The sequence below is a fragment of the Carettochelys insculpta genome, chromosome 5 (assembly GCF_033958435.1).
Source record: "Carettochelys insculpta isolate YL-2023 chromosome 5, ASM3395843v1, whole genome shotgun sequence".
Lineage (NCBI taxonomy): Eukaryota > Metazoa > Chordata > Testudines > Carettochelyidae > Carettochelys > Carettochelys insculpta.
The window spans coordinates 111,503,930-111,529,992 of NC_134141.1; the positions used below are offsets into that span (position 1 = coordinate 111,503,930).

The window sequence follows — 26,063 nt, forward strand, 5'->3', positions numbered from 1 at the left end:
CTATATTTTCCAAAATGTCCGTTGGGTAACTGATGTCACCCATCAACACCAAGTCCTGTGATTTAGATGATTTTGTTAGTTGTTTTTAAAAAGCATCATTCACCTCTTCTTCCTGACAAAGTGGTCTGTTGTAGACCACTACATCATTCTTATTTTTACCTTTTTATCTTTACCCAGAGACTTTCAAAGGGTCCCTTCTATCTTGACCTCAGTGCAAGTTTCAGGAGAGCCTGAGACACAAACCTTGTAACTGAGGACTGGTGTGAGACATGAGGCCTGGGCTAAAGTAGTCAAATCTTTGCAGCTATAAAATAAAGTTAGGCTGTGAGCAAGAGGCAGGCCCAGCTCATGGAATCTGTCAAGAACAGCGCTGATATTAAACGCACACATTCCTAAGTGGTGCTAGACACCAAAATATGTATACAAACACAGTCTAGAAGGGGTTTCTAGAACACCTCAGTACCACGGGTGATGGTTAATATAGGTAAGGGAAGGCAATTGCCTACACTCTCCAGCTGCCTGGGAGAGCTGGGGCTGCGGCTTGGTGTCCTGGCTCCCTGGATGCATGTGTGGGCTATAGACAGGTGTGTCTTGCCTCCACCGGGGGAGGGGAAAGGTTGAGGCAGGGGGAAGGCCTTGGAGCGTACCTTCCCTAGTTGGGCCTTTACTCACCACCCATATTCAATACCAAACACATTCCCAAAGGTAACAGGAACACACTGACACGTTTTACAGATAAGGCCAAGACAACAGCACAATAACTACAGATGTTTTGAGGAAACAAGTATGTACAGGGTAATAGTCCATGTCAATGAGTGCACTCTAATAAGTCAAAGAGTGGCACCCTGTTATAACAGGAGTGATACATAACTTGTTTTTATTGGTGTATAAAAATGTATCTCAAAGGCAATGTCTTTGTCTGGTGTTGGGGATAATAGAAAGTCCCACCACTAACAGAGCTAGTCCATTACAATGAGCATATATGTGTTCGTATACCTGTAAACATTGAGGACCATGGCCCATTAGGACCATGCTTTGCTGACAATAAACCTCACTATATTCTGTTGCTACACACTGAGTTTGTGGATTTATTTGGCAGTTTGATTGGAGCCTGCTGTATGGACTATCCGGTCAGAACAGTCCATAACTGTCAACATGTCACACCTCTTCCTTTTTTTCCATGCCTATGCTTCTTGAACAACCTCTTCCCTTCTGTGCCAATATTTCAATCATGTGAATTATTCCATCAAGTTCTAATTCTGAACCCATTGTTGCAACTATAGAATTATAATTATTGACAAAGGGTATGGGGCTTCCTGCATGTATCTCACAGTCAGTTCTCCGCCATTGAAGAGGCCTGAGGCAGTGTTCTGCGGCCTGTATTGCTTTGATCTAATTGCAGTTGTTGGGTTTACAGTGGCTGATGCGTGGTGATGGTGGCCTGTGATCTGCAGGAAGTCAAGCTAGATCATCTGGTGGTTCATTTTGACCTTAAGCTCTATGACATCTGCTCTGAGTAACAGAACTGTATGCCTATAAATTAGGACATGAAGTCAATGAAACTACAAATATGCTTAAAAATGTAAAATGTGTATATTATTGTTGGGGGTGGTGGTTGATTGTTTTTTGTGTGTTTTGTGTTTTTGCTGAACTGGAGACTTGGTACATATTTATTAGTGTGTCTAAAAATTCAGATGCAAAATTACAAGTCAGAAAACAAGATAATTATTTATTCAAAAACAAAAAGTATATATAGATTCAAATTTGCCTATACCCAAATGCAGCTGACTGGATAATAATCATGTTTTTTCCCCTACAAATGCATTTCACAGGCTGTTTATTCCACTTTCTACACAAAGCAAAGCAATGATCACTTAATTACAATGCAGTAAATAGCAACAGTACTGTTCAATTTACGGTCACTTCAGGATTAACTCCAAAATATTTTCATAGTACCTTGGAAAAGAGACTATTTTAAGTGAGGCTGATTCTACAGTAAAGGAGAAGACTAGGATATGTACAGCTCAACTGGACTAGATTGATAAGAGCCAAACTTTCAGCAGAAACATCCACCCACAAACATATTTCTGCATGAAAATCCCAAGAGATGCATGTCCCATGGAAAACTGGTGGAGGAAAATCTTATAAGTGAAAATTTCCATCACATTATTTTATTCAGTTTTCACACCCAAATTTTGCAAGATTTTGTAGTATCCCAATGTTTGGGGTCTTGAAAAGACCAATTCATGTTCCGAGTTTTCAAATTGTTGTACTGTACATATAGTTTTTACAACAGTTATTTATTATTATTATTATTATTTCTGTTACAGTAGCAGGTTAGTGCATCCAGCTGAGAAATGGGCTGCATTGTGCTAGGCACTGTACATGATAAGAAACAGTCATTGCCCCAAAGAGCCATAGTCTAAAGGAGAGAGACAGAGAGAGAGAGAGAGAGCAAGAGAGCTAGAGCAAGTAGAATGGGCAATGGAAGCCCAGAATGATGTAGTGACTTGGCGAAGGTCACACAGCAATTTGCAGATGGCACCATTATTAAAGGCCAAGTCTCCTGAGTCCCTGTCTAGTGCCATTTCTGTTTGATTACAATTTGTGGAGCGAAGGCAGGTATGGCCTGAGTGTATTAAAAGGCAACTAAGAGCTCAATCTTGAAAATACTGTTGAGTGTAGTACTTACTACTATCTGTAATTCTAGTTAAGAGACCAAAGAAACATGTCCACACTGCATATGAAGGGAGGGGAGCTCAAAAACAGTGAATGTGTTTACTAATGTAAATTTTAGTACTTTGATGGAAAAAGTAAAGCAAGATGAAGTGTATGAATTAATAAATGGAACAGAGAAAATATATAAAAAAAATTATCTGAATGGCAGGAGTCACCTTTATTTACAAAAGAATTTAAACACTCGTGTGACTCAAATACAAACCAAAATAACTGCATACTAATATTAAAATGAGATTTTGTTTTTTGAACAGCTCTCCCAGATAAACAGAAAGAAAGGTAAAAAGAACTTCTAAAAATAAGGCAGTTAAATTTAATTATGTTGGGCAATATTGGTTCCTATGGCAGGTTAATTGCCTGATCCTCACTAAACCTTGGGATCTTCTTAAATTCCTCTTGTTTCTTGAAGAAAAGCTGGGCAAGAATATGATCCGCTGTGGCATGGAAGTAGTCATCCATATCAAGGGTTTGCAGCTGTTAGAAATGTCATATTTCAAATAGAAATAATCTATTATTAAACGCTCATTTTATAAAGCTATTGATAGAAGGGAATACTAAAATAAGTTGAATAAAAGCAATATGGTTCATGAGAGTGAACATAATAAAAATATCATTAATAAAAATTGTAGCACTTACACAGTATTTTTCATGAAAACTATTAAAATCTTAACTTCATTTCTGGACACACCTTTTTTGTGGACTGCGTACAGAGAAAGTTCTGAGCTCTGTGTTTAAGAACGAGCTCTGAAAGTTAATAGCTTCTAATACTAAAAGCACAAGCGGATAGTGAATCAGAGCAACTGGGTGTGTAAAGTTAGTGTGTGTGTGTGTACGTGCACGCACCAGTTAACATGGTGCACAGGGGTATAGAGGATTTTGCAGGATAATCAACCCACAGAATTATCAGCAGACAAGCTCTCTCTCATACACATGTTCTCATCTTGTCTTCTGGGCAGTCACTCGATAACGAGTAGGATGTCTTCATGTCACCCTCCTATTTGTGAGTTCATTGATGGCTGATCAGCCTGATTCTGGAGCCAAAGGTCTTATCAGAGAAGAAGCAGGTGTTGGTAGCTATTGGAGGGGCACGGGGCAGCTTCTGCCACTCTTTTTTTCTTTGCCTCTCCTCATCTGCACTGTGATGGGACCTCTGAAATTATGCCACCCCCTCATGGATTACCACTCTCCACTTGCGACTGTCCTGCGCAAAATTCTCCCAAGTGTTGGCACCAATGCTACACTTTATCATGTGTGCCTTCAGCATGAACTTATATCACTCCCTCTAGCCCCCAACTCTCCTCCATCCTTCCTTCAGCTCTGAAAACAGAATTTGTTTTGGGAGGCGCTGATCAGACATCTGAATCAAGTGACCAGTCCAACGAAGGTGTTGATAATGGATTTAATGCTGGCCATGTTTGATTCTTCCAGGATGCTAGTGTTTGTACACCTATCTTCCTAAGAGATACTTAGGATTCTCCTGAGGCAGTGCTGATGATATTGTTCAAGTGCCTTCAAATGATGCTTGTATGTTGTCCAGGTTTCACATGTATACAGTAGCATTACATCCACATGTAAACACACACACAGACACCAGTCTCTCTCCTTTCCCTTCCCCACCACCCAAGGTGGTACTTCAGTAGTATCTCAGGAAGGGCCTTCACACCAGAAGTGAAGCTCACTATCAGTGTAGCAGAGCGTTATTGAGTATGTAGCAAAGCATAAGATAACCAATCAGAGAACAAGTCCAATTTAGGCTTTCCCACCACCCATTGCTTGTATAGTAATTCCTATTATGAATTCTTACCTGGTTGCCAGTGCTGAATGCTAGAATCATAAGCAAATCCTCATCACATGTGCTTTTGACATAATGTTGTGTTCCAATGGGAAAAAACACAACATCACCAACACCAATGTCAAAGTCAGTGGTAATTTTAGATGAAACAATAATTCCCACCTAAACAAGAGATGCAGCAATTACTTCTTGATGGAAAATGTTCAAATATACAGCTGTATATGCTATGCCCAGTCATCAAAAGATTAATTAAGAATTATGGCCCTAGTTTTGCACCAACGTTTAAACCACTGGCTTCAGCAAAGCACCAGACAGGTGCAGGCATCCACAAGGGAAGAATTGTGGCTACTATTATTCAACTCCCCATATAAGGAAAAGGGATTCATTGGAAGTTTTAACTTCTTTGTCTTGGAAGACCGATCAACATTATGAATTTTAGAATACATGGATTAGCAAATTACCTTTCCACAGCCACTAATAACATAGCCCATCTCATTAGCATTGAAATGAAAATGAGGTTGCCGCAGTCCATTGCTGTATATCCTGAGACTTCCTAAGGTAAGAGTATTTTCATGCTGGAAAGTAAGCACAACATTCAGACAATAGTCCATATGGCAGCATGTTAGCTGTGTTGGAGAGTGATGACGTCCCCACATGCTTTGCATGCAACCTTATGTTTCAGCAACTGAAACACTCTACTGAATATACATACCCTTTGCAGTGAGTCACTGAAGATTTTCTCATTTTCATTTAGACCAACTCCATTTTTGCGATAGCGAGCCCACTGAATTACTCCTCCTGGAAGTTTGAATTCTGTTGAATCTGAATGAATGACAGTTAAATGAGAATGACTAGAAAATATTTTCATATGCTACTAGTAATTAATTGCCAAAAGATTTGCTTTTAGCTAGTGTTGCATGATTATTGACTGAGATCATGAGTCCTCACTAGGGACTGAACTTGGCATATCCAGGGCTAAAATCATGGGCATCTATTTACTTTTAGCTAGTTTTATAGACTCCTACCCTTTGTGATACAGCCAGTGGTGGAGGATATATAACACAAATTGACCAGAAGTTTATACTTGCACAGACAAGCAGCAGGTGTACAAATAATCAGAACTTCAATATCAGAATTTCTTTTTGAGTTCAGACTAAGATTAGTAACTAGCAGTATATTCTTTATTATTAGTGACAGCAGCTTCTTTCTAGCAACTCACTGAAAACTGTGAGTTCAAACTTTTTGTCATGAAAAGTTCTGATGGCAATGATTCCAACTGTCCTGAATTCTGCAAGGTGCTTAATCATTAGGGCTGAGTCTACACTATAAAAATCCTTTGAAAGAAGCTCTTCTGGAAGAGATCTTCCAAAAAAACTTCTTTTGAAAGATCATGTCCACACACAAAAAAGCAGCTCAAAAGATCAATCTGCTCTTTCGATAGCAATGTCCACACAGCCCCCGATCTTTCAAAAGAACAGGCCAGGGATTGAAAAATCCGGTGCCATGAGGCCTTTTGAAAGAAGGGCCCAAGGGGTGTCTACAGTCTTTTTTTTCCTGAAAGAATCTTTCAGAAAAAGGCACTCTTTTTCATCTGGGAGAGGAAGAGGACCACTGGAAAAAAGGGATGCATTCTTTTGATTTCAGATAGAGCGCATTTTGTGTGTAGATGCTCTGCAGTTTTTTTGGAAAAGGCATAGCTTTTCTGAAAAAAACTTGCTAGTGTAGATTCAGCATGGGAGTGCAGGATGCTCAGCATCTTCCAGGAAATGCTCAGAATCTTGCAAGATTAAGTGTACACAGTGTGTAAACATCATGCACTGGTGGCTGATTCACTTTATAAAATATTATGAAGAAGATAAGGATGTGCATTCCACTCTCCTTTAAAGAAGGATAACTTTTCTACTTAAACAGGTCTGTCGCACTCAGTCCTGCTGGCAGGGCAGAGCAAGAGGGTAGTTGGCCCCACTGGTATTAGAAGAAGAGTCTTTCATCTCCATGGTACTGAGCTGAGAGGATAATACTTCTAAGTCTGTGAATCTTGCTGGGGACCTTGCTTGCTCCTTAAAATGAGAGGCTGCACTCTTCTGCTTGGAAACCTTCCCAAAGCTTCCAAAGCCTTTCCTTAGGGAAGCCTGCATTGCAGTTGAAAGGGGGCTGGATCTGTCTGAAGATGGATGTATGGGAGAGTCTCCTGACCTGATTCCGAAGTTGGTCAAAGGGAATGTTCTGTTATTAGTAATCACCATTTAATCTCACTGCTCTAAATTACAGGGCCAGAGTTTAGTTGCTTTGGGAAGGCCAACAGCTCCCAGAAGTGCAACAGACACAGTCATTTTCTACACTATTCAGCTTTTAGCAAAGGCCATTTTGCTATAGCTGCATTGTTAAAAGTTGTGCAGTGTAGCTGCTGTTTGTTGACTCTTTTGCCAACAAAATACTTCCACCCCAATGAGCAGCATTAGCTTTGCTGACAGCAGTGCATGTTCAAAGCACTGTTCATACTGCCACTTGTCATCTGCAAAACTGTTCTTTTGTGTCTGGGGGATGTGGGGGTCATTTTAACACTTTTGAAAGACAAAATTGCCTGTGTAGACATAGCCTATAGAGTGGCCATTTCTAACAGATATAGTCTCTTGGCAGGAGAGGCAGTGATTACAACCTGATGAGCCAGGTGCTCCCTGCCAGGAGAATGAGACTTCCTCAGGAGGCAGGAAGGAGAGGAACAAGACTATTCTATCACTATTTACCTCTAACTAACTCACTCAATACATTTCCCTGGGGCCTTTTGAGTGTGACCTTTCTCTAAAACATCAAAGATGGCCACAGCTGAAGATGGAACACTGGATGGGATGAGTCAGTGCTTTTGGATGTCCTTGAGCATTCTCTCTCACACACCTACCTGGCTAGCTGGTTCATGCTTGAATGGTCATGTTTCTAACTGACTGTCATACATGGGAAGGGCTTTCCCTTTAATAAAATTGCTAAACAAATTGGGGTTTGGGGGTAGAGGGGGCCTTCCCCAGCAGCATGTGGGCAAAGGTAATTTGTATACTATCAAGGTATATCTCATTTAATCAATTCACTACCATTGCAGGGTTCTTGAACACGGGTACATCTCAGTCCCTAGTGCTCTCTGCCTATAGCATACAATAGCTGGAGGGTTAGAATACTTTGGTCTAGTTTCAATTGCTGGGTTCAGTTGTTGGGTACAGCTGATGGCCTGCGATACCCAGACTACATGATTTGATGGACCCTGCTAACCTTAAAATCTATGATTCGATAACCTGCCTTTATATAGTGTTTTTCCTAAGGCATCTTGTGATACCTGCTCATTAGAACTCAAAGGATATATACAGTTTCAACATGTGGATTCATGCTAAATTCCCCCCCTATTTCTGAAACACCAGGTAGCCACTTTTCACTGCCCACGGCAAACAGTACGAAAACTGGCATAACTAACCATGGGTTGACCCCCTTCATATACATGGATCTTCCAGTAGCGTAAAGCCAACATGGCCAATCCTATGGCCATGCCTGTAGAAGTTGTCTGGGGTGTCTGTGGAACCTGACCAATTCTTAGCTGAAATAATAGACCCTTGAGTATTACATAGATAGTGACATGGTATAATTTAGACTGTTCTAAATTATGGTGGAGAACTACAGCAAAGAGCAGATGGCTCACAATCAAGAGTGCACTGAGATTTCCAATACACATAAATAGTGTATTCAGAATTGTATTGTCTGTGGCTGAGAATTTGGGCCTTCATGTTCCTCTTTCTAAGGGTATGTCTTCACTATGCCAGGGACCAGCCCAGCAGGGACTGATCTTTTGTACATCAATTCATCGTGTCATTGAAGATGCAATAAACCAAACGCACTCCCATCAATGCCCATACTCCAGCAAAACAAGAAGATTGGCCAGTGTAAATGGGGAGGAACCTCCATCAACCTTACTGTATGGAAGACACCATGGTAGGTGCAATTTGCATAGCTGAAGTAGACCAATAATAGAAGTAAGTATATATAATGCCTAATATCCAGGGCCACCTCAACAAATTGTTTTTGGATAGTCACTTCCTCAAGTCTTGTGTTTGTGTCTATTAGCTCATTTGCATTAATGGGTCTAGTCAAGACAGCTGGCTGTTTAACACAAAAAAAGTGATTTGTTAATATTTTTGTGACTATAAACAGTGATCTTAGTTGCCTGACACTGGAGAGATTGTGTTATTTGTTCATGAGTATGAAGAGAGCTATCAGGTATATGTTTGTACATGCCTATTCACTGCAAATTCATATGCAAAATATGCAAGACATTGTAAAAATGTGAGTTGTTATATCCTTTCCTCTCAACAACCCTGAAAAGTATCTCAAAGGCCCCAAAACTTTGTGTTTGCAAATTTTCTGCCTGGCCTGATGCTGATACCTAGGTTGGTGCCCAGATTAAAAATCAATAGAGTAAAACAGTTTGAGTGAGAGAAGAACCAGGACCTATGTCTTCAGACAGCAGCAATTACGGTATCTATCATCATTTATGTATAAGAAAGTGTTAGTACTTTCTGTTCAATATTGTCCCTTTTATTAAATTGTTTCTAGACTATTATATTTCTACTTCTCCCTTCTATCCCATTTAATTTTTATTAAATTTTACCACATGAGAACATACTGAGTTAGACAAATCACCCCCTAGCCCAGTATCCAGTCTTCTGACCCTGACAAATCCCAGGAGAGTCAAAGGGAGTGAACAAAACAGGGCAATCACTAAGTGAATCCCACCTGTTGTCCAGTCCCATCGTGTGGCAGTCAGAAGGCTAGAGACACCAAGAATGTGAGGTTTCATCCCTGTCCATCTTGGCTAAAAACAATTTCAGGACCTATTCTCCATGAACTTATCTAATTCTTTTTGAACCTATAGTTTTGATCTTCACACCACCACCAGAGTTCCACAGATTATGCATTGTGTGAAGTACATCCTTCAAAACAAACACATACTTCCTTTATGTATTGAGTTCTTAGGTCTGTACCTTTGAGGTTATAGAAGTATCTCCACACTAGCTTGTCTAGAGATTGCACATAGCTGGCATTCTGAACAAGTTCTGCTAAGTTTGGTGGAAGGTTAATAGCTTGATCTTCTTTTTGTTTCTTGAATGTTCTAATAAACTTCACTCCGTCTTTAGGCTAAAACATATACAATAAATGTTATGTGAGTAAATGAATGAAGCAAACAGGAAAAGGAGAGCTGCTCAATCATGTAATGTGCTTTTGCACATTAAAGGCATACTGAATGTCTGATCTGGTGAGACTTGCTGCCATGTGTTATCCTATACAATTCCTAGCTCTAGATTTGATTTTAGACTTCACTCAACTTCTATGTGAAACTGAAACAAAATGGAAGTCTCATGTGGGTAAATACTACAAACAGTTCCATGAAGGAAAGAGGGTGTGCCCCACTCTGTGGAATGCAGTTTCTACCATGATAACCTGTGCATCTCCCTAGATCCAGCAGATACTATGAGTCTATATACTAGCTTCAGGGACCACTGCCCCACTGTGACAAGGACTAGTTCTAAGGATGAGAGAACTCTGCTACATTGGAGGCAAACACATCCTTCCAGGTAGGAGAGAGAAGATCCAGGAAAGAGGGGAACCACCAGAAATTGATAAGGGCCTACATCTTCCTCTTGGGTTGGGCCTGCTGGGATTACTTTCAGCAAGACAGAGTAGTGTGAGCTACTGTTCATACCTTTAATGATCTTGCTGCTATGTCTTCTGGCGTGGAGAAAAATACATCATCAACATCCAAGGTCTGAAGTTCTTCATGTGTTGTAAAGAACAGCAGGAACAAACAGTCATCTTCTCCCACATTCTTTATCCAATGCAATGTGTTCTTAGGAAAGAAAATCACTTGGCCTGCTGTAACATTGTACGTGGTAACTATGCTACCACCAGCATCAACAACACCGATCCAGGCACTACCCTGAAACATAGAGTGACAGAACTAAGTCATGAAAGAAAGAAGCAAACATTAATTTTTCCATAGTCAGCTCATAAACTATATCTGCCTGCATTCTAATAATTAAAACACGCTTGTGACTGGTGGCAGCCCACTCTGGTTATGGTCCCACCCTTATTCAGCTTTTGAGAGACCAAATCAAGTATAATGCATTCAGCAATAAATTGTTGGAAGGCCAATTTTTTATGAGACACACTTGATAAATTTACCTCTCTCTCTCTCTCTCTCTCTCACATGCACACCATTAAGCTATTTAAATAAAATTGTTAATATTTTTAGTTATATAAATAATTCAAACTATTGGGGATTAGGACCATGTGTTTGTGGAATGTCTTGCACAATTGCTGCCATTCTGATTGAGGCCGTTGAGTTCTACAGTGGCATAAATATTAAATACTTAATAATAACAATAATGTTAGTATTCTAAGTATATCCAAGAGTCAATTCTTCAAAATACGTAAGACTTTATTTGCAAAATTAGGTGCAGTCTCTAATTATTCCTCACAACACCCCATGTGATTGTACTTAATGTACATTTTACTATCCCCACTTTACAAAGAGAGAATTGGATAGCCAGAGGATATAAGACAAACATTTTCAAATCTGGGTGCCTTATATTAGACATCTAAATCATATGTGGGTACCTACAAGAGTGAGTGAATTTTTAGAGGTGCACAATTTCCACTAACTGCAACCAGGGCTTGTGTTTCTGGTAGAATGCACCAGCAGGGAGTTCCGACACCTTTTTTCTATTAAAACACCAGAAAAATTTTCACTGCCAGTCCCATAGCAGTGTAGAGACTGGGACAGGAGCCCTGCTTATCCTGCATCAGCATGGAGACCGGGGCATTAAAAATGAACACCCTAACCCCTATGAGGAATCATCAGACTTGAGTTCTGGCACCCTTTTTTCTAAAAAAAAAAAAAAAAAAGCACTGACTGCACCTATTACACTTTGGTCAGAGATGTGAGACTCCAAAATGTTTGCAAATCAGGCCAGGTAAGAATATAATTTCAGGCACCAAGGTGTGACAATATAACACATTAACCAATAATAGTATCATTATTATTTAACATTTGTATATGGGACCAAAGGCTGACATTGTTTTACTCAGAAAATTACAACAGGTGACTTAAAATAACCAGGTGCCTTAATTACAGCAGGTAACTTAATAATTACCTTTAGGAGAAAGCCATGTTCATTGGCATTAAAGTGCCAATGGGGGGCCCGGAGACCTTTGCTTTTGATTCGTAATGTTCCAAAAGTCATCTTAGACCGCTGATTGTTTATGCTTGTTCCAAATTCCATTTCTTCTTCACTTTGATAATCGTTTACATCATACCTAAATCTTGCCCACTGAATATCACCCCCAGGAAACTGAAATACCTGGAAAATTATAGATATAAATTATTCTTTATAAGTATTGGACAAAGGCATAGCCAGTGGGGAAATGAAGGAAAAATATGGAGGAACTATTTTGGGACATTTTTAATGAAAATTTTAACTTTGTGGAAAACTTGAGTAATTTTTGTCTTCTTTGCAAGGCTTCTCAGTGCATTTAGTGAACTTTTTATGAGCCCACATATGCTTTCATAAATCAAATTTCTATAATAATGTATCATTTCTTAACAGTGATTGATGAGCAATGTTTCTAAGGCCAAAGTTCTGAGCAAAATTAATGGCTAGGAATGCCTTTGTAAGTAAATCAAACTAAAAAAGTGGAAGATTTGGGTGAAATTCTGGCCTTAATGGAGTCCATGGAAAAATAACCATTGACTTCACCAGTGCCAGGATTTCATCAGAATAAATGAGTGAGTATTTGCTATCAAAAACTAAACTACTACCCTTTTCCACCTTCTCTTTTTTGTGTCTAGTAAGACACTGATTTGGGAAAGCATTTAGGTACATGTTTAAAATAAAGCAGATGTTTAAGCAGACTTCCTGAACCAGGATCTTACAGACTGTTCCTTCCCATTTATTTGTACTCTGTCCATTCTAGAATAAATTCAATAATTTAAAAAGTCACCTCATGTTAGGAAAGCATATTTAGGGGACACTGTAATCTTGAAAAACACATTTGTTTGTACATTTGCACTTCCTACAGCTGCATTGAATGCCTAAGAATATCAGAATTGAAAGAAATTAGGAAAATATTCCTATTTTTTACTTCCTTTAATTTGCATATTTCACTGCAATGTATATCAGTATAACTCTCTACTGTCTATCACTCTCCACTCTCCATCTTCTCCTTTGCAGGAAAACCCCTTATAAACATGAGCACATGATCAGAACAATCCTTGTAAAATACTTTTAATCATTTTTAAAAAGGGTCAGAAGATGCAATTTAACACCTGGCATTGTGAAAATGGAGTTCTAAAATTGATAAGTTTCTAATTATTCTGTAAGTTTTGACATACAGAGACAAAACTCTAAGTAATCTGTTTGTTTTGTACATAAACTGCAATGCTGTAAGACTGCTATTGTCTAAAATGAGACCCTCGCATTGGTCACATTTATTTGTGACCAAAGAATACATTTTAGTTCAGTTCTCAAGACTGGCAATTTCAATTTACAGGATTCTGTTTATATTCTAGCTTTCTGAAAATGTTTAACATGGTTTCACATTTTGTAATTTCAATGCTATATTTTGAAATTTTACTTCCTTTTTAGTCTATAATTTTGGTTATTTAGATCATCTAAGCTTATATCTTTTAAATGAGTTTTTCCAAAGATACAAACTGCATTTTGGATTATTTACAAATCATGGAAACCCATAAATCTCATTGTGCCTGCAATTCTGTGGGCAGAAAAGGAGAGGGGAGAAAAGTCTGAAAATGTGGCCCTAAACATCTGTATTGAATACAATAATACTGTTTTGTAAAAAGAAAAAATGTTACCTTAGATTTACTCAGATGATTCAGAAACTGGAATTTGACATCTACTCTTCTTTTGTCTGACTTTCTTGTTGGAGCATTTGGAGAGGTTATTTCATGCTTTAGAATATTCAGCTCTGTCATAAATTTGGTGTTATTAATGTAGACCAAGGATAAAATAAGCACTCCTATAATGGTGCAGATTATGCAGGCCAAAAGACAAACTAAAAAAATGTTCAACAGCGACCAGTGGCTCTTTCTTTCCTACAACATGTTTTGAAAAACAAAGTTATTAGTTAGAGAACAGAACATCAGTTAATGCAATGGTACCTGTGTAATCAGGACTGGATATTTTTTCCTGAAGGTATGCTTTTGTTAGACAAGTTGGCGCATTCAGCACTAGAGTAACTGCATAAAATTTGTACGGCCTCTGTTAAATAGTAGGTTAGCCTAGATGCTCTAATGCCCCTTTCGGGCTTGACATTTATGAAACTATGAACAAATCTTAAACGCCTTTCACTCAAGGGGCCCAATATAGCAGACTTTATTAACAAATTACACACATTCTATTCCCTCTTTTTTCTTATCTAGGGCTGCGCCTACACTACAGCCCCCTTTCGAAGGGACGGCTTTCGAAACAGAACATCGAAAGCCGGCCTTTCAAAAGGGAGCGTCCACACAGAAAAACAGAGACTGAAGGTGCGATCTGCTCTTTCGAAAGTCCCGGAGTGCAATTTCAAAAATGAGCATCCACGTTATGCAGGGCGCTCTTTTGAAAGCACAGGTGCAGGAAGACCTGCAGGCAGGGTTGCATGGCGGATGAGCCCTTCCGGCACCGCAGCCCACCGTCCCCTTAAAGGCCCCTCCATCCCCTATGTCAGCCCGCACACATTGAGGGCCAGCCACCTGTCCCCAGGCTCGCACACCAAGGATCAGAGGAGGCACCCCGGGCCCCCATGGAACCCGAGCAGCCCCTCATTCTCATCAAGGCTGTGGCCAGTGCACTGGCTGTGGTCCTGGCCACTCCGCAGCAGCGGCTACGGGCAGCCAGCCTACTAGCCACCCTCCTGGAAGTCATCCAGAGGGTGCAACATCCCCAGCTGGTCCCCCGGGGCATCCGCTGCCTGTGGAGCTTTGCCACAAGCAGTGACTGGTGGGACTGGCTGGTGCTGGACGACTGGGGCTATGACCGGTGGCTACAGAACTTCCGGATGACCAAAGGGACATTCCTAGAGCTGTGCCACTGGCTTGCCCCAGCCCTCCAGCACCAGGACACCCGCGTGAGGCCAGCACTCCAGAAAAGGGTGGCCATCGCCCTCTGGAAACTGGCCACTCCAGACAGTCACCGATCCATCGGCCATCAGTTCAGGGTGGGTAGGGCCACCGTTGGGGCTGTCCTCAATGAGGTAAGCCATGTGCATGCGGGGGCCAGGGGATGGGGGGCACTCCAGCATGGGGCACCATCGAGGACCAGAGGGCAGCCCCTATCGGGGACAGGACAGGGACAGGGGCCCCAGGGAGGCCTGCCCTGCAGGAGACAGGGATGGTCGGGCACACTACACCCCACCCCATGCTCATGAGTGCATCCTCCTCCCACTCCCTGCAGGTTGTCTGGGACATCAACAGGATCCTCCTATGGCAGCTGGTGCGTGTGAGGGACCTGGGCGATGCCATCCAGGGCTTCGAGGAGTTGGGCTTCCCAAACTGCTTGGGGGCCCTAGACAGCACGCACATTGCCATCCGGGCCCCAGAGCACAGCAGCAGGGCATTTCAGAAACTGGAAGGGCTACCACTCCGTGATCCTGCAGGCACTCGTCGATGCCAACGGTCGGTTCCAGGACATCTGTGTGGGCTGGTCCGGCTGTGCCCATGATGCCAGGGTGTTCTGGAACTCGGGGCTGGGCCGCCGCATGGCCGAGGGGACCTTCATCCCCCAGCGGGAGCTCCCCACTGGGGACACCACAATGCCACCCTGCATCGTGGCGGACGCGGCCTACCCCCTGCAGGCCTGACTCATGAGGCCATACACCGGACACACACAGCCCAGCCAGGACGTTTTTAATGAGCGGCTGAACCAGGACTGCAACATGGTGGAGCAGGCATTTGGCCACTTGAAAGGGAGCTTCAGATGCCTCCTCACGAGGCTGGAAGTTGGCCTCCCCAGTGTTCCGGCAGTGGTTGGGGCCTGCTGTGCCCTGCACAACCTTGTGGAGGCAAAGCACAAGCCATTCGTGCATGGGTGGGCCATTCAGGCAGGGCGTGGGTATGAGCAGCCCCCTGCTGCCCCATGCCGCCAGGCCCAGCAGGCCAGGGTGTGGGTATGGGAGGCCCTGCACCGGGCCTTTGAGCGGGAACCACAGTAACCACCCCACCCCCATTCACACCCCACCACCCCCATGCACACCCCAACAACCCCCACACATGCACAGGGGACCCAGATGGAACCACAAAATAAACACTTTACTTAACTGATACTACGGCTTTGCTGCTTATGTACACGGAGGGGTATCACAAAAAGGGGGACTGGGGGGAACTATATACAGGGGCGTTGCAGCCCCAGGTGGTCACCCTCTGGGACCTGGGAGGGCCGAAGGTCAGGGCGGAAGGCCCTATTCGTTTATGGGGGTTGAGGGATGGGATCCCCTTCGCCCATGTCCGTCTCTTCTCCCCCTGGTCCGGGTGATCCGTCATGGCTGGGCTGGGGCAGGTGGCACAGGGAGGTAGGGGCGCTGCTGGGGAGGGGCCCCTGCGGGCTCCCTGGGGTCGGCATGGGAGGTCTGGGGGGTTGGGGGAATGGCCTCACCTTGGCCAGCCCTGGCCATCAACATATGGGCCAGCTGCATCAGGGCAGACGGGGGCAGGTGGGTTGGGACAAGGGTAGAGAGGTCGGGCTCGTGGGGAGGGGTTCACTGCAGTGGGTGGGGTGGGGGGGGAGACCAGGGGGGCAGGAGATGTTTGGGGTGGGGAGGCTGACCGGGGAACTGGGGAAGTGGTTGAGGTCGGGTGTGGGGAGGCTGACTGGGGGACTGGGGAGGCGGCTGGATGACAGGGGGATGAGGGACGGTGGGGTGGGGGCGGGTGCAGGAGTGGCTTGCAATGGGGTGGCAGCTGGGTCTAAGTGGCCCACCACAGCCCAGGTCAGGGCATCCATGTTCACTGCGACCCAGTCCCAGGCCTGCCGCTCCATGGCAAGCCACTCCCGCAGTACGCCAGTAAGATCCCGCAAAGCTGCGGCATGGGCAGTGTCCCCTGCCTCCTCGTTGCCGCACGGTCCCTTCTCGGGATGACGGCCACTCCCCCTCGCCTTCCGTGGTGGGGCTGGTCCGGCCACTGGCTGCAGGAGCTGTGGAGACAGAAGAGGAGGGGGGAATGGGCCATTAGTTCCAGGTGCAGGTCCCCGTGTCCTGGCCCACCCTGAGTACATGTCCCTCGGTGCCCCACAGCCCTACGCTGTTCTCTGCTCACTCCAAGTCTGGGCAGCCCCTGATGCTGTCCCATCTATGTGGTCCTGAGTGCCGCGCATCATCCCCCTGAGAGCTCGGGGAACATAGCTGTCCAGGGTCCACATGCACCTGGACTGGTGGCCATGTGGGATGCCGGTGGCCACTCTGGGTGGGACCTGACACTCCCTCCCTGGGCCCTAGGGCTGGTGTGCATGCCACCTACCTAGGGGTCCCTCCAGGAAGGCAGGCGAGGCACGGTCGGATGGGGCCCGGCTGGACAGCCTGGATGGGAGGTCGATGACAAGGGCCCCCTTGCTTGAGCCCTCGTCATTGCTGGCGGGGTCGAGTGGCTGTGCTGTCCGCGGACGCCTGGTTCTGGCAAACGACCCCGGGTGCTCCTCACCCTCGGTCACCGTCTCTGGCTCAGTGTCCCTGACAGACGTGTTGAGGAAGATGGTGGGAGGTCCGGCCTCCTTCGGCCCCAGCAAGCGGTGGAGCTCTTTGTAGTAGGGGCAGCTTGTGGGGGCTGCCCCCAAATGCCCAGGCCCTGCAATATCCCTGCCGCAGTTCTTTGACTTTTGACCGGACCTGGTCTGGTGTGCAGGTGGGGTGGCTGCAGCTGAGCAGCCCCTTTGCCAGCCACTGAAAGGCGACTGCATTGTGGCGATGGTCCCCTGTTTGTTAGAGGACCTCCTCATCCTCCCAGAGGGAGAGGAGGTCCTGGATCTTGGCCTCTGTCCAGGAGGGGGCTTGGCGCTTCAGGGCCTGCCCCGCCTCCTGGGACGACTCCCCAGTGTCTTTGGAGGGCCCCTGGGGTGGGCAGGGGTCTGGGTGGCTGGCCATGGGTCTGGGTGGTTGGGAGACTGGCTGGCTGTTGTGGGGGCTGGTGAGCTGCAGAGCAGCGTGGCCTCACTGCTGGCTGCACGCTCTCAGCTTTCTACCTGAGGGTTTCTGGGAGCCTGTGTCCTCTTAAGCGCAGCCGGACACTAGAACCATAGAGCTCTGTCTGTGCTATGAGTGGTGCTGCTGCCTGCCAGCTGATCGCCGCCATGGAGGACTCCCTCTTTCGAATGAGCGGGCTGTGGAGCATCTACACTTGCCCTCTTTCGAAATTATCTTTCAAAGGAGGGTGCTCTTCCCATCCCAGGAATGGAGGACCGACTTCGAAAGAACACGGGAGTTCTTTCAAAGTTACTTTCGAAAGGGTGTGGGGTGTGTGTGGGTGCTCCGTGGGTTCTTTCGAAAGAGCTCGGTCTTCCGATCCTAATTTCGAATGTACTTGCTAGTGTAGATGCGGCCTAGGAGTTTTCATTAGTGCCCATCAATGTGAGCACTCCTCATCTGAGAAAGGCTTGAAGAATAGATTCTAGATCTCTCTCTCGGAATATCAATAAAAGCAGCTAAAACTGAATTTTTCACCACTTTTACAGATGAAGCAACAAACTGTAACAAGATGGATAATCCTTTATACATTAAACAGAGCTGCTTTGTTAACCATTTACAGGGCTGATGAGAGGAGATATGTTTCGCAAAGTTACTTTTTTTAATCCTTTGGGAAAATGTATTTTAAGCTTATTTTAACCTGGTTAGATTCATAAAGGGTGCTTTTCAAGCTGCATGTTTAAGCTTTCAAACTTCTGATGCTTAAAATTCTGCTGCCCTTAACAAAATAAGGTAACCAACATTTTTTAAAACTTGGGCTCCCCACACATAAATGAAAGAGGTTAAAGTGGCCAGCTAGGCTCATTAACTGCCCAGGCTGCACCTGGAGAAGGTGACAGGGAGCACAGAATTGATAAAGAGGCTCAGCTGGACAGGTATATAAGGGCCTATATGAAGCCTTGGTACTAAGAGTAAAATAGGGCTGCAGGAGAGTTGTTTGCAATGACTCCAAGGGATAACAGTAGCATGTTTAAGGCTATGATTACTCCTTAGAAGGAAAGTGTTTGGGCTGGTTGACACCGAGAGCTCGAGATTGGCCAGAAGACATACAATAAGTAGAAGATGGAGTCCCTGAAAGAAGCTGATTCCCAGAAGAGTCAAAAGGGGATCCCTAGCAATGAGTGGAACCCCACAACAGACCTACATTAGTAATGTGTTCCTTATACCTGTTTGGCAAAAATTCTCACCAAAAGCAAAACAAAAAAATCACCATATTCCATTACAGAGCTGTTCTCTTCTATGCACATTCAGATATTCTGTTTTTAACTAGAATGTTTAAGTAAATATGCATTAGCAGCAATCTTGAGAGAGCCCTCATCCCATTCAGAGGAAAAAGTAATAGATCAGATTACATACAAAGCCCTGCTTTCCACTGCTTTGAATACACTTTAACAATTGTACCTTTATGTCAATCTCACACAGTTCTGTACTTACACTGAAAATACCCATACATACTACATCCTGGTAACTGATAGAGCACATATGGTTTCACTAAAAATACACAAGGAATGAATTTAGTTAAATCAATTGCATTTGTGTGTCAGCTAACCCTAAGACTTCCGTTATCACATCTTTGCCACGTGAAGCAAAACCATGGAGATTTCATGACTATTTTATCTGCCAATTAGCAAAGTGAGAATTAGAAAGATTTTATTTAATTTTAATAGTATATTTAAGCACATCATTTTGCTTTATTAATATACAAGATACTAAGCTCCAATCCTGATTCTTATTTCCCAATGTTCTAAATAGTCGCAAAAGAAAAACTTACTGGTATCTCTTGCTTCGTCCATTCCTTTTTATTTGAGGAACTGTGTATTTTCTCTTCATGCATTTCAAATCCTGGGTTATCCATTTACAGAATTTGAAACAGGCTTTCATAAAAAAGGAAAAAAAATCTGACTGGAAAATGTTAATTCTAATTTGTGAGCAATGCTGCTAGCACTGCAGCATCAAGAAACAACCAATTTTCATTTTGCACAGAGAAAATGACACTTAAAATGATCTTATGTCCAAATTTGTTGCAATCCAGGAAGTCTCCTTTTCTTAACCGTAACAGAAAATATCTGCCTATTTCCAAATTCAGGAGTGAAGTTATTCAACTCTTCTGCGTCACACAAATCTGTGGGATGACGAGACAGAAAGACATACAGGTCCTGTAAACTGAGGATAGTCAAGAGCTGAGAGTGGACAGCTGAAATAGAAATAGCAGTGTCACGGTGAGCTGGGAAGTGCAAAGGCAACACAAGGTTTGGTCCTTTTCCTGTGAAGAAGAGCTTTTCCCCACTCTATGAGTCACCATTTCCATTATAATTCTTGACCAAATATTTTGGATAAGGCCACAATAGTGAAAAAATTGGGTAACTGTAGAAGCGCACAATGAAAAATGTTCTCAATTTTTGAACACCAGCATCTGTTGGATAAAAATAAAAATCCCCCTGAATTGCTACTATTTAGGCTTATGTACACTTGCCCCCAACTTCAAAAGGGGCATTGTAATGAGAGCGACAGAAGATTACTAATGAAGTGCTGTGATGAATACATAGCAGTTCATTAGGCTAATTCTCCCCTGTGGCAACTTCGAAGTGTCAAACTTTTAAGTGCTGGCATGCATGTAGCCACGAGTACTTTGAAGTACTCATGCTACTTTGAAGTGCCTTTACTCCTCAGAATTTTGGTATTCACTGCAGCACTTCATTAGCAATCTCCTGTTGCCTTGCTTAACATGCCCCCATTTGGTTTTGTGAATAAAAGGCTTTTGAAATCAGGGGCCCATTTTGAAAGGCCCCCGACTACACGGGCGGCATGCATTTAGAAACCAGCAGTTTCAAAGCGTGTGCAGCCACCATTATGGTAATGAGGCACTGCGTATTCATGGTAGTGCCTCATTAGCATATCTACAAGTGCCACATTACCATAGCCCCTCCAAAAGGAGGGGCTAGTGTGGCCACAGCCTAGCTATTTGGGAGATGCGGCTTCCAAGGTATGGAGAATGGTCAATATTTCTCAGAGGTTTTCTGCCAATGGCAATTTGTAGTGTACAAAGAGTAGTTTGTGCAAGTTAGCGCTGTAAAGAACCGAGGTTTTCCAGATCATGAGAGAGAGATTAGGCTATGAAAGACATCTGCTAAAAGTTTTAAGGTGCTTTGAGGGTGGACCTGTGCATGCGTGAAGACAAAAGTCAACTGCATTAAAAAAATTCTCATGATCTCAAATTTTTTTGGAGATGTTGGAGATTGAAAAGTTAGCTATCCATACAATACTCAATCCCAATTCTGCTTGGAAGGTGGTTGCAGATAAGAATCAGGATTGTCATAAATAGCAGAGTGTTGGAGCCCTGCTTGACACTCGTGTAAGTGATGCAGTCCAGTCCTAAGCTGTTGCACAGAATGGTTGCAGTTATCCCAACATAGTGTAGTCTGATAACAGAAATGAATTTCTGTGGACAACCAAACCTACACAGAACCTTCCATAGGACATCACAATTGATGGAGTCAAAGGCGTTTGTTAGAATGATGACTGCCATGAACGCTTTCTGGTATTGCTTACTACACTTCTCCTGAATCTATTGTGCCACAAAGATCATGTCGGTTGTTCCTCAAGATGACTTGAAGCCGTATCGGATTCAGGGAAAAGTTCCTCAGCAAAGGGAAGGAGACAGTTTAATAGAATCCAGGCAAGGATCTTCCCAGCAATGGACAGGAGGCCAATTTCTCTATAGTTCCCACACAAAGATTTGTCGCCTTTCCTGGATATTATAACAAAGTTGGCATTCTTAAAATCAGGTAGAGAATTTGTTCACTGGACAAGATTTTTTCAAAGAGATGGCACAGTTTGTGCTGGAGCATTGTTCCAGAAGTTTTAAAAACCTCAACTGGAATGCTGTTGTCTTGTGATTTTTTTCTCTGGGTGATGGCACACCAGATTTCCTCAAAATATGGAGAATAAGGAAGGTGTTCCATTGCTAATTCTTATAATTACATGTGTGGTTTAAGCATATTTTTCAACACATGTATTTTTTGCATAATTTGCGCAACAAGTTACAAATTGTTTTCTGTAGACAACTTCAGAGGCTTTAAGACTATTGGAACTTCTTTGCAAATAGTCTGACAGACACGTAATATGCCTTTTTGGCAGGTCGAAGAGCTATTGTTTGTATAGAAGTATTAATTCCATTCTAGTTTCTGAAGTTGAATCTTACCTTTCTATTTTCTCTCTCTCATTGTTGTAGTTGCGCCACCTGTAGAATATCAGAAACCAGGTGAGTCTTACTCAGCCAAGGTTTCAAGCTCTGAAGAAAGAGCTCTGTGTAGTTTGAAAACTTTGCCTGATACCTCACTTAACTTCTCTCACAATTTACTTAAGTAAATTTTCGTTAAGGAGATTTCATTACCAGAAAAAAATTCATGATTACACAACCCTCTCTGTAACATTCAAGTTTTCTTGGCCTCTGAGGATAGAACAAGAAGCAATGGACTTAAACTGCATCAAGGGAGGTTTAGGGTGGACATTAGGAAAAGGTTCCTAACTGTCAGGGTGGTCAAACATTGGAATAAATTGCCAAGGGAGGTTGAGGAATCTCCCTCGCTGGAGATATTTAAGAACAGGTTAGATAGATGTCTAGCAGGGATGGTTTAGACAGTACTTGGTCCTGCCATTGGGGCAGGGGCTGGACTCAATGGCCTCTCGAGGTCTCTTCCAGTCCTCGTATTCTATGATTCTATGATTTGTGTAAACATTTATATCCACACTACATAAATGTAATGTGGGTGTACAGTGCAAACTAAATGGCAGTGCTGTACAATCACTTTGCACATACATGAATGACTGTGCAAAACAGAGGAAAATCAGGTCAAAACCTGTTTCCTTGTCTGTGTTTTCTTCCTTTGTCATGCAACATTTACTGAAGAATAGCATCATACTGCCTGCTAAGTCTCACAATCTTTAGTATAAACTTTGACTAATAAAAACTGTGTTAAATGCAGCTGTTAGGTAGGATCTAATACAATGCTATCTGGTGTTTCCACTGGTGCACTTACAACATACTTCTGTATAAAAACTTTTTCAAACAATCTTTCCAGTAAACCAGTCCTTATTTACTGTACTTATTTTACATTCATTTTACTCAGTACATTTGTGTAATCCAAACTTTTGCAACACAGACACAGGGCCTGAAGTTCTCATTTTATGACAATCACCAGACTTTGTTTGCAAAGTAACAGATATAACTAAAGCAGAATTTAAAGCCATCACAATTATGTTTCCCTATCTACTTACTCATTCTTAACTTGCATAAAGCCAAGATGGTGAAATTATATCTCCTTTCTATTACTAACCCTTTTTTAGTACTTCTGCATTTATCACAAATTAGTTATACAGTGAGTTCTCATATGTATACGTGACTATGACTTGCAGGAAAAACATTTGCTTTCATTTGGAGACATGTTTTAACTGGTGTTTTATTTACAATGTTGGCTTGATAGCCTAGGAGACTGGATTAAGAGTAGGTACAGTTTATGGAGCTGCTCTAAAGGCTCCTTACAGATGTCTTGTCAATGTATCTTCACACAGACCTGGAAGAACCACATTTAAGGGTGTGATGATTGCTCATATTTCATACCCGTCTAATACTTGTCTTCACAAATTTTTTTAAACAGATATACAACTTGCTTGAGACCCAGTTTTTCACTGATCACGGGCAGGTGGCGGGACTGGTATAAAAAGCAGAACCATGAAGGCTGGCACTGGCTCTTGCTGGAACCACAAACATTTCTGTGTAGTCTGTGTCAGTTAAAATGTGTAAAGATATGCTTTACCCCATATGCCAAATGGCTTCTTTATTTCTACTCACAGATACTCCACTTTAAAAGGCCGTGTCTACACTAGCCCCAAACTTCGAAATGGCCACACAAATGGCCATTTCGAAGTTTACTAATGAAGCGCTAAAATGCATATTCAGCGCTTCATTAGCATGCGGGCGGCCGCGGCACTTCGAAATTGACGTGCCTCGCCGCCGCACAGCTCGTCCCGACGGGGGTCCTTTCGAAAAGGAGCCCCGGCGGGACGAGCTGTGCGGCGGCGAGGCGCGTCAATTTCGAAGTGCCGCGGCCGCCCGCTTGCTAATGAAGCGCTGAATATGCATTTTAGCGCTTCATTAGTAAACTCTGAAATGGCCATTTATGTGGCCATTTCGAAGTTTGGGGCTAGTGTAGACGTAGCCCAAGACAGCTATCCTTCTGAAAGAAGTAGTCTGCATCTGACAAAAAGGTTTTTTGCCCACAAGTTTATGCCCAAATAAATCTATTGGTCTTTAAGGTGCCGCAGGACCCCCACTTTACTCAATAACCAGATAGCTTTCTCTGCTCCTCTAGGTTTAGAATTTGCAGGCTAATTGAAAAACTCTAAACAAAGAGTATGCAATGTATATATAGTGACTATATAACCACTGACAGTATTTTTAAATGAAATACTGCAAATGACTAAAACCAAACACAAGTAAAATACTTAGGATCTGTTGACATTTAGCTACAAGCATGTACATGGTGGTGAAGAAATGAGCCACTAACTAATTCATTTAAAAATATGTATTCATTGCCATTTTACAAATGTGTATCTTTAAGAGACCAAATCAACTATTTTCTAGCAGTGGTGCTAGAATATTTTTAATAGTGGGGATGCAGAAAGCCATCCCCTTGTCTCTGTCTACCATCCTCTCCCCACCTTGCGATGGGAGCAGGCAAGCCATGTCTCAGGGAGAAGGGACCTAGGGAAGGGTTAGGGGACCAAGGCAGGAGCTGGCAGCAGTGGAATTAGGAATAAAACACTGGGATACTGCAGCACACTCCTAGTTCCTGTGTTTAAGTTTTAAGGGAAGATGCAACAGGCCTAATGGGGGAGGGATAGCTCAGTGGTTTGTGTACGGGCCTGCTAAATCCATGATTATGAGCTCAATCCTTGAGGGGGCCATTTAGGGATCTGGGGCAAATAGATTAAAAAAAAAAAAAGGTGTTTGATCCTGCCAGGAAGGTAGGGAACTGGACTCAGTGACCTCCCAAGGTCCCTTCCAGCTCCATGAGATGTGTATCTTCATATATTTTTATTTATTATTTTATAAATAAAGTATAAAACTCCCACAGCCCAGTACTCATAAATTTCTTGCTTGTTTTATTTTTAATTTCATACATTATTGTACCAGTCCTGAAGTGACTAACTTTTCTTTTATTCAACACTGCTCTAGCCCCGAGGTGAGCAAAGTGGAGGAGGGTGAGGAGCACACCTTGGGTGAGGGGATGTGAAATTTCCAAAGGGCTCATCCATCTCATTAAAATGTTGAAATGTTACTGTTTTTATGTTTGTGTATTACTATATACATAGCCATAAAGTTTCTAATATTCTACAAAACTTTCATACACCTGCCAAAAGGGTTTTTTTTCCAATTCACATGACCATAACCAAAATACTTCCATTGTTTTGGATTACATTAGACAAGGTGGGGAGTTGAGGTGCCCTGCTAATTGCAGGGATGAAGAGTGGAGCCTGATGCAAAAAAAGCTTGTTCACCTCTGCTCCAGCCTGAAGCACTGAAACATTTTGGAACTTTTAAATGCATTCTTTCAGTTCTTTTCAAACTTCTTCACTGACTACTTGGTTTGAGGGGATTTTATACACTTGTATTAGTACAAAAAAGGTAACCTAACCCTTAGCTATTAATCTCTCACTTGTCAAAGCGCATCAAGGAAAATGTGCAGCTATAATACTTTTCCAAGTTACTATTTTAAAGCTCTTCTAATCACAGAACTAGGTCACAGCCAGACTCATTTGGTCTCTTTAGGAGCTTTGGTGTTTCAGCCTATATATCTGTCATGTCATTGTCCTACTGTAACCCAAAATAATGGCTAAAAAAGCATAACCTGACTCGCAATAATCAAAGAAATTCCAGAAAACAAGTCTCCATATTTAGCAAATTGTCTCTAGGCTCTGGTTCCATGACTGTAATCATGCCAAAACAAAGTTCTATCAGAAAGCAATGATCCTAGGGCTTTATGAAATACTTTTTGCAGTGCCTTCATGTCTGGGTAATTTTATATCTCACTCTTCAGTTTCCTTATTTCCATCAATTGTGTAGCTGAATGTGGGGGGTGCAATGGGGCTACTGAGGATGCCATCTACACTCACATTCCTCTTCTGAAAGAGGTATGCAAACGAGGTAAAACAGATGCAAATTCAAACATCATTTGCATATTTGACACCTCATTTGCATATTCTA

At 42.9% G+C, this 26,063-nt stretch overlaps 1 protein-coding gene across 2 annotated transcripts; it reads right to left on the reverse strand.

Moving 5' to 3' along the window:
• Positions 1-1,716: 1,716 nt before the first annotated feature.
• On the reverse strand, positions 1,717-26,036 carry DYNAP (dynactin associated protein). 2 transcript variants are annotated; one of them, XM_074995777.1, is made up of 10 exons: positions 24,012-26,036; positions 19,569-23,679; positions 13,437-13,676; positions 11,719-11,925; positions 10,269-10,502; positions 9,550-9,703; positions 5,241-5,350; positions 4,990-5,103; positions 4,541-4,690; positions 1,717-3,210 (listed from the first exon to the last, which is right to left on the reverse strand). In XM_074995777.1, exons 2-10 carry the CDS (start codon positions 19,650-19,652, stop codon positions 3,076-3,078), a joined length of 1,428 nt encoding a protein of 475 aa, XP_074851878.1. In that variant the 5' UTR covers positions 19,653-23,679; positions 24,012-26,036; the 3' UTR covers positions 1,717-3,075. The 2 variants fall into 2 exon arrangements, with proteins under 2 accessions (XP_074851878.1, XP_074851877.1); XM_074995776.1 differs by lacking the exon at positions 24,012-26,036 and having other exon boundaries at positions 19,569-23,718.
• Between the last annotated feature and the right edge of the window lie 27 nt (positions 26,037-26,063).